The following is a 9,308-nucleotide window of genomic DNA, read 5'->3' on the forward strand; positions in this document are numbered from 1 at the left end:
GCAAAGACTACAGATGTTGTTGCTGTGAAGCTGTTGGCAGCACACGATGCTGTTGGGAAATATCCCAGTGGATGGCTTCATCAGTAATTGGATGGGAGGATTATAGGGCAAGTAAAATGACAGTATGATTGTTAAATATGTCCAACAAATGTACTCATTCATATATATATATATATATTTAATGGTTAAGGAAGTGACTATTAGTGAATTTATATTTTTTTAATGATTAAGGATGTTTAAAAAATACTTAAAGAAAAAAAATAAAAAACAAAAAAATTCATGTGCGCTAGTTTGCACATTTGGCATTGTGCTATAGTGCAATTGTCCTGCACCCATACTGATGAACAAAAGACATCAGATTACAAGAATCGTGCACTAACAAGTCAAACTTGTTCTATTATATTTGAGCAGGACAACTTTGGATAACTTCTACGAGAACTTAAAGAAAAAGAATGAAAATGTTATGGGTAACAAGATTGCTCTACTTATTGCAGATAGAAGTTATTGCATCATTACAACGAGTCCGTCGATAAAATTTGAACTTCTCTAGAGTCTACATAAACAATATCAGTCTGCCTTAACTCTTTAACACCAGAGTTATAATGTCATCGCTCCTAAAATTAAGATGGCACTTCGAAATGAAACACTCAAAATTATACTGCAAGCTGCCCTGCCCCCTCAACTCAAGAAGCCAGAGATTCATTTCTAGAAGCTTCACTTTCATCGTTAAGTGCTTCATATTGTGCACTGGAGTTTCCACCCTCGATATCCGGTACAGGAACCGACTCCTTTTCACTGTTACCAAAAAAGATAGACAAAAGGAGGTTAGTAGAAGGATGTGGTATCTGTGAATATGACTAAAGAAATTTTCAGGTTGGCCTTAGCCATACACCTTAAGCACGTTTTGGAGAAAACTCGGTTGAATTTAACTTAAAAAATAGAAAGTCTGTGTTTTCATATTGATTCAAACAATTATAAGAAGAGTGAGCTAATGCTCAACTGTTTTGGTGGCAATATTTAGAACTTACGTATGTTCTATTGTTCAACAACCAGTGTTTAACGGATGAAAAAAATTTGGAGGCAATGTTTAGAACTTACGTTATTGAATAAATGATGAGTCCAACAACTACAATTGCAAAAGCAAAATAGTATAACCAATCCACCTGATATCAAACATTAACATTAGGTCAGCTTTTGATATGATTGACACCATCATAAAGAAACATGATGTATACGCTCGAAATAGCCAGAACCGTACACAGTAGCATCAGGACTCAAAATGCATGAGTTCAGGCCATGAATATGACAACAGCTCGTATATATGAAAAACATACCTGCTGGTGGTAGAAAAAAATGCGGACGACAACTGCCCACATATCAGATGTTAGGATGGAGAGATTGAACATTGTGGCTCCACTTAACTGTATGCAAAATCACTTCTATTAAAGACTGACAATTGATATTTCTCATAGATCAGCTTCAGTATAAGAAAGGATTTTTAAGCCATTGATATCTAGTTTCTCTAGATCAAAGAGAAAAGATCTAGAGAAACACTATTAAACTTTGTATAATCACAGATTGGATGAAATATGACGTGCTCCCTTTGCTAGATGAGCTATATATTTTTATTCTCATCCCTCAATTTGAGTGAGAAATATGTATTAATAATTAGTTTTTCCTTGTGGAAAGACTGATTAACTTCCTATAAAAATAATAATGCCAAAATTGTTGAGGAGAACAAAACTCACCTTAAGAACGAATGGAACAAGGGTATAGAGCATAAAGGTTGATAAAGCATAGCCAGCAAAGGCTAATATCTGAAAACATGAAAACAAACTCTGTTTTGAACTGTAACCAAATCAAATGTTTGGAAATTTGACAGGAAAAGCATGCTCCAATGCTAAAGCTAAATTCCTACATTTTTAGTCCACAATGTCTTTTGGCCTTAAACTTTGAGCCAAAGTGAAACTACAAAAGTGTGCTTCAATGATCAAACGTGATACAGCATAATCTTCTCTTATGGTACTAGCAATGTCCAAGAGGCAAACAGAATTAACAACTTACAATATCTGTAGACCACTCAACCGATTCCAGAGACTTTAGCTCAAGTATAGATCTGAGAAAAAGGTTATTGAATGAAGGAAACACAATTCTTCTTTTTAAGGAACAGCAACATAAATTACATTTTCAAGCTATGTTCCTCAGAGCTCATAACAAAAAGATGTTATAAAAACCAATTCGAAAAGAACATGCAATCCATATCTCTAGTGTGAATGGCACTATGAAGGATACGCCTGAACCACACTTACTAGAAATCCATAAATACCAAGCATTGCAATAACTTCAACGCGATCTTTTTTCTTAACACAGAATTCCTGCAATTTAAGAAAATGTTATAAAGGAGAAACTTATGAGGTTAAAACTTTGTGATTGAAATAGATGGAGGCGGATTGTATAACCAACAATCTGATTCACCAACCTCACCAACGTTGCTCATTGCATAGAATATTGTCCCTGCAATGACAAGTACATCTCCTAGTAGAGGTTTTGAACCACCTGAAGGATTATGGTATGACATTAATAATAGATACAAACAGGTATTGAGGGTACGCATGCTCGAGGGGATAGGAGTTCCCTTTTAATGCTGATCCCGAAACTAGAAATACATAACTACGAACATAAATAAACTAATAAAGTCTACCAACCACGATTATACTTCACTTAACCTTACTGAAAACAAAAACCCATGATTCAGACAGTTCCCTCAAACTATCAGTTCATTATCTAGAAAGTGGAAAGTTCAGTTCTGATAGGTGGAAAGGAAATGTCACCTCCACCACCCACCCCTGCATCAGAAATTAGCACTAAGCCAAGGCCAAGCACGCAGATGGCTGCACCAAATAACTGCCATAGAGAGTATCGAGTGCCTAGGCAGAACCAAGTCAGAATCAGTACCCATGCTATTGTCCAACAGTCCAATAACGTTACGCTTGTAATGGATGAGAACTGGAATGCTTCGTTAACTGCATCAAAAGAATTGGCCTATTAGATCCGCCATGCGTCAATATAAACACACGTCAGAGAGTTCAGGTACAATCACTCACCAAGGTAATTCCCTTGAACATCGACAAAACCTAAAAGGAGATACCAATACCAAGAAACCTGCAACAACCACACAGAGTATGTCACAATTTCAGAACCCAAAACCAAAAGCAAACTAGATTTTTGCAACCAATTGCACTTCAACCCACAATTTAGGTTTTACCAAATACGTAGTTGAGAAAATGCAGTCTACAACTGCTAATTAAAGAAATTAAAAAAAAAAAAAAAAAAAAAGAGGAAATTACCCGTAGTTTCTGACGCCTATACAACAAGATACTCCCATAAATCAAAGCCAGACCCAAGTAAGCAAACAAAGTTTGAGTAAGAGGTGTATTTACACCTACACAACACCACGGGAAAGAGAAAAATCCAATAAAGGGGGTCAGCATGAATTAATAAAAAAGAAAGTGATGGAGAAGAGAATGAGAGAAAAGCCAATGCTAACAGTGATGATCAATTTGTGAAGGTTACCAAGGTCGGCTATAAGAGACGAAGTGAAGCTCATGAGTGCAAGTACAAAAGAGACGACCTGACCCAAGAACAGTAAGTAGAGTGTTCGCTTGATTTCATGGCTTCCCCAGCAGCTGTTCCAGGCGAACAAGCTCATACCGAAACTAGAACACGATACCAAAGCAGAAGCTCGTGCTCCCTGGAGAGTTGCTGTAACTGAGGGTGCGTATCGCGAGCACTTTTTTTGTTGAATTTAAAGGAATATTGCACAGGCCATAAAATAATTGATAGATGAGTCAAATGTTAGCGTGAGAGTGTAAGAAAGTGAACCATATCAGATCAGGCATCTGCAACTACCGTTCTTCTTTGGTTCTTGAATAGTGGGCGCGGGAGATTCCACTTCCCAGTCTCGTTGAAAATACTAACGGGACGGTTAACTTTTTTGGGTGACTGCCGCTCCGGTTGTTCCCTTCAGTAATCCTATATACTATAGTAACATCTTATTTTTATTCTATTAAATAAAATATAACATATTTATTATTATTAAATAATAAAAAAATATATAATTAATAATTATTCAATTATAATAAATATGACACATCTTATTTAGTAAGATGGTAGTACGCTATATAGAATTTTCTTAAAAAAATAATAGACCTAAGTACAAAAAGATTTTTTAAAAATAAATTTATAAATTAACGTGTCTTAATTAAAATAGATCTAAGTATTATGCATATAAAATTATATCAATTTATAAATTTATTTTTTTGTAATCTTTAATTTATAATTGTGTAACACTTCTCAATAAAATATACTTTGTAGATTAAACTACAAAGTATCAAGCGATGTGTATAAAGTGATGTGTTTGATACGGTACTGAGCTTGTAACATTTGAAATATTGCTAATTTTTGTTATTACTTGCAGTGTAAAACACTAAAACCTTCATTTTTCAAAACAAACTCTATTTTTGAATGTGTTAATATATATCAAACATATCTTTGTAGTTAAAGCCAACAATAACTTTAGTATAAAAAATGTGTTTCAAAACATTTTTATAATTGATGTGGGGAGTAGTAAACGGGACTAATTTGTAAGCAACACAACTTTCATTCGAGATAATATTGTTTAAAGTTATGTTATTGATATACGAATATACAATTTATCGTGAAATCTATTATAATTATAAACGAACAAAAATCATAACACAAATAATATTATACATTATAGTAGATGATGAGGTAGGCCTTTACATCAGCAGACTAGTGTTTAATGTATAAATAAATCAAGAGTTAAAAATATTTTTCATATTGATTTTGCAAATAAATAAATTATGTATAATAATTTCTTTCTACACTTTATAAATGTGTGTGGTTACTTTTTATAAAAATAAATGTAAAATTTGTTTATTTAAGACTTATACAGATAATTTATGTTGTCAAACGTGCAGTAATTACTGATGAATTGCATGTACGGAATAATAAAAAAATAATAATAGAAATCAATACAGAAATTTAACTTGATTCGACGATGTGTCTATATCTTATCATTCACATGAGCGAGTAGTATGAAATTTACTATCAGTTAAGTAGAATTATATAATATATATTTATACTAATTCTAGACATACGGATGTATTTAGAGAAAATTATAAAAATAAACATGTCACTTCGCTCTGCTTGCATCTATCTAATTTTTATTGTATCAGCCATATACTTCAACAATTTATCTGTGGGCTATATATGTTGCGTGCTGCTCCCCAGCTACAGCCTACCTGTAGGAAAACGAAACCCTTCATCAGCCACCAATATCTCTCCATGTCCCACCAACTTGGTTGGCCTGCGTGGTGCCGCACCTTGGAGATGGCTATAATTGACACAATTAATTATTCACTTGGGTAATTATTAGTTAGTTTCCTAAGTTTAATCCAAAAGCTCGATCGAGTACATAAGTTAGATCTAAAAATATCAACATCATTACTTATTACTTATTCATAATACTTTTGTTTGCCATTTCAAATATTTAGTAACTTTTTTTTTTTTAATTATATTCTGTGTGGAGGTGTAGAATGAATATTAATATAGATTGCAATAATTAACATATCAAGTGACATTTATGTTTATGATTTTCACTTCTTTTTTTTTTTTTTTGTAAGTCGATATTAGATAGACAGGCGTTTAACCGATTGGGTCAGGCAGGCATGATCTTCACGAGGAGAAGAATTAAGTTAGTCAAACCATTTTTCATTTATTTTCCTTGCTAGGATGACGAGGTTTCAATTTCCAAGAAAGGGATGTGCTAATCCCTGTCCCCCTGCTCCCCGAACAGTTTTGTTATTTATAAATAAAATTGTTTAAAATTTAAATTAATATTATTTAAATAAAATTTATTTTTTAATTAATTACATTAAATTAATATACATATTAATACATAGTTATATTTTTAATTAAATTTTTCTCTAATAGAGCCAATGATTCTCCGCTCGTATTCCTATCTTTTCTTTCTTTTATTTTATATTCTTTTTAATGCTTGACTTACCCTCTCATCAAATCAAGGGATCAATGTTCTTCCTTAAATCATCTATGCTCACAAATTAAATAATTAAGAGTTTATTCAATATAATATGATTTTGAATTTTTATCTTAGACTATTTATTTGTCGATGGTGAGAATAGGAACGTAACTCTATTTTAAGTTGCGGCTAGCTATTATTATAAAATAATTTATGAAATAGTTATAAAATTTAGAAGTATTATTATTTTTTAAAAATACTTTTATTTAAATTAGGATTGTAAAATAATTATGCCTTCCTTGTTTTTCATTTACCAAACGACATCACATCACTTGAACACCACTCTTTACATTTATAATTGAGAGAAGAGGAGAGAGGGATTCAAAGCATTCTGCCATAACGTAGAATAATGACCCAAAAAATGTCGACATGGTAAAACAACTTTAATTTATCAATAACGCTAAAAAAAATAAAATAAAAACATGTTCGTTCATCTAAAACTTATCACTGACCGTCTTGATATAACACTATTATATAATATCACGTGATTTTTTAAAAAAAATAAAAATGCAAACATAAAATGGGTAGAAGGATTTAATATAGAGTTTTATAATTACTCTTTTTGTAATTTTTTTAATATAATTTTGGTTTGAGTATATTTATTATTTTTTTAATAAATCACACGACACAACATGATGATGCCACGTTAATAAAACTATCTGAGTGGTACGTATAAGATCCCCTAATGTCTCAATATGATAGTTATCACTGTCTAGATGGCTTCAATTAAGGTCAACTATAAATAAAGTTTAATTAATATATTCTCCAAATTAAGTATCCATTTGAATTTAGCCTTAATAAAAAAAAGTTAACACAAATATCATCGATAAGAAAATTAAAAAATTAAAAAAAAAGTTTTTGACTGATTTTCTTTATTTTGAAAAATACTCTGTAATAGATATTTCTTTTTTCTTTTTATCTTTGTTCAAAACATATAAAGAAAAAGAATTGCAATTGTTGTGCAGTTTAAAATTATATTATAGAAATTTATAATTTTAGAAGTGAAAAACTATAAGGTTATTTATTTTGGAGGTAATAAACAGAATGCAAATGCCTCGTTTGGATTGCATAGTTGATTCTAAGAATAATTTAAAAATAAGCCTCAGTCGGGGTTAGGTGGATCCGTATTTGAATTGGTTCTGTCATCCCAAAACCGCCTAATGCCTATCCTTCTTACGCTGGGTTTGTTGGATTATACAATGTAGATGAGGTAAAATATTTTATTAAAAATTAAATAAAAAATTATATTATATTTTAAAATTTTGAAATTAAATTATTTATTATATTTTTATATAAAAATTATATGAAATGAAATGAAACAAAACAAAATAAAATGACTTAAAAAGAAAAAAAATAAAAACCACAACATACAGCGAAGCATGACGTGGACCAAAAATAAAAAATGAAAATCAACATCAATAACCCACCACACCGCCACGCCAAACCCTGAACACACTCCACATGTTAATTGAGACGGTCCAACCGAGGACACGTAATTATTCCCTTTTCCCCTACTTTATGCATGAATTTCGCAGCAGGATAACAAAAGTTACTAAAACCCGGGAAAGTCCAGGCTGTCCCTCAGTTTCTTTTTTTCTTTTTCTTTTTTTTTTATCAAAAAAAAGTTAAGTGGTGAAGATGATGATTAATTATTGAAAATGATAAATCTGAATTTGTCCCTTTTCGCCGCTGCTTCCTTCCTTCTCTCTTCACCTTTTCCGTCTATAATATTCATCTGTCCGATCATTCTTCCGCGTTAAGATTCTTCTTCTCCTTCCTCCTCCTCCCTCCTCTTATTATCTCGTTTGGTGGTTTCGAACTTTCTCTTTATTATTCTTCAACAACAGGTACGATCCGTCTTCTATACTCTTTTCCTTTTACTTTTCTATTGTCTGTTGCGATCTGTTTAGTAGCTAATTCAACATAAAACAATCAAATTTAGAATCCCAAACTCCATGCGTTTTTTTATTCCGTTCCTATATGTTGTTTTGGATGTTTAACGCCTTAGGAAAACCAAACAAAATTAGAAACAAAAACATTGTTTTCTTCCCTAAACGTTTCTCAGCTTCCAAACGGCTTCCTCAATTGTATGAATTTTCACGTTTTCATCACTTGGAGCGCTGAGGTTTTTAATTTTTCAGATCCTTTTATAATTTTTCTTTTCAAGGATCTGATCCGATCGTTAAAGTCGCGTCTTTTTGGTTTTCAGATACAAACAGAGCTCGAAAGAGAGAAGCACGAAAAATAGAAATGGCGGAAGAGCACAGATGCCAGGCTTCTGAGGGCCACCGACTATGCGCCAACAACTGCGGCTTCTTCGGCAGCCCCACCACCATGAACCTCTGCTCTAAATGCTACCGAGACTTACAGCACCCCACATCCTCATCCTCCTCCGCCAAATCCTCGATCGAAATTGCCCTTTCTCCCGTCTCCTCGACTTCTTTGTCTCCTCCTCCGCCATCCTCTTCTCCATCGGAGACCGACTCGCTTCCTACCCCTCCCGCGTTGATCTTGCCCGAGGTAGCCGTGGAGATGGTGTCTCCGGCGGTCGTGGACGGTGGCGATGACTTGGCGGGGGCGTCCCGGCCTAACCGGTGTTTGGTTTGTAGGAGGCGGACCGGGTTGACCGGGTTTAGGTGCAGGTGTGGGACCACGTTTTGTGGGATCCATAGGTACCCGGAGAAGCACGGGTGCACGTTTGATTTCAAGACAGTTGGAAGAGAAGAGATCGCGAGGGCGAATCCCGTGGTCAGAGCTGACAAGCTTGAGAAGATTTAATTTAATAGGGACCGTCAGATCGCATGACTGGATGAATTGGATAGTGATCGCCTGTACGCGTCACTACGATAATATATATATTATATATATACCACCCTTTGATTTTATTGTAAAATAAAAGTTTGATGTGGCTTTGCTTTGATTTGGTTTGTAAAAAGAAAAAATGGAAATGCACGACGATATGTGTAGATTCTACTTTCCTTGTATGCTGTACAAACTGGCTCGAATCGTTGATGTGCAGCAGCCCAGCCAATGTGGACATGCCAACTCATCTGGGTGGGTGGCATTGTATTACCACTAGGCATGCTGCTGACATCTATTATTAGAAAAAGGAAGGAGGAAATGATTATCTTTTTCGCATTCACCGAAATCCAAAAGTACCTTTCCATGAGGACCAGCGTATATTTAA

The 9,308-nt window shown here is 33.7% G+C and overlaps 2 protein-coding genes across 2 annotated transcripts; one reads left to right on the forward strand and one right to left on the reverse strand.

Moving 5' to 3' along the window:
* Nucleotides 1-371: 371 nt before the first annotated feature.
* LOC122275074 (solute carrier family 35 member F2-like) lies at nucleotides 372-3,856 on the reverse strand. The gene is made up of 11 exons (XM_043084015.1): nucleotides 3,574-3,856; nucleotides 3,348-3,442; nucleotides 3,105-3,162; nucleotides 2,832-3,023; nucleotides 2,480-2,556; nucleotides 2,293-2,375; nucleotides 2,065-2,116; nucleotides 1,749-1,817; nucleotides 1,335-1,421; nucleotides 1,099-1,163; nucleotides 372-795 (listed from the first exon to the last, which is right to left on the reverse strand). The coding sequence occupies exons 1-11, from the start codon at nucleotides 3,707-3,709 to the stop codon at nucleotides 684-686; spliced, it is 1,026 nt and encodes a 341-aa protein (XP_042939949.1). The 5' UTR covers nucleotides 3,710-3,856; the 3' UTR covers nucleotides 372-683.
* A 3,912-nt stretch (nucleotides 3,857-7,768) lies between these two features.
* On the forward strand, nucleotides 7,769-9,094 carry LOC122277700 (zinc finger A20 and AN1 domain-containing stress-associated protein 6). Its single transcript, XM_043087791.1, has 2 exons — nucleotides 7,769-7,968; nucleotides 8,331-9,094. The coding sequence occupies exon 2, from the start codon at nucleotides 8,372-8,374 to the stop codon at nucleotides 8,897-8,899; it is 528 nt and encodes a 175-aa protein (XP_042943725.1). The 5' UTR covers nucleotides 7,769-7,968; nucleotides 8,331-8,371; the 3' UTR covers nucleotides 8,900-9,094.
* The last annotated feature ends 214 nt before the right edge of the window (nucleotides 9,095-9,308 follow it).

Source organism: Carya illinoinensis, chromosome 9, assembly GCF_018687715.1.
Source record: "Carya illinoinensis cultivar Pawnee chromosome 9, C.illinoinensisPawnee_v1, whole genome shotgun sequence".
Lineage (NCBI taxonomy): Eukaryota > Viridiplantae > Streptophyta > Magnoliopsida > Fagales > Juglandaceae > Carya > Carya illinoinensis.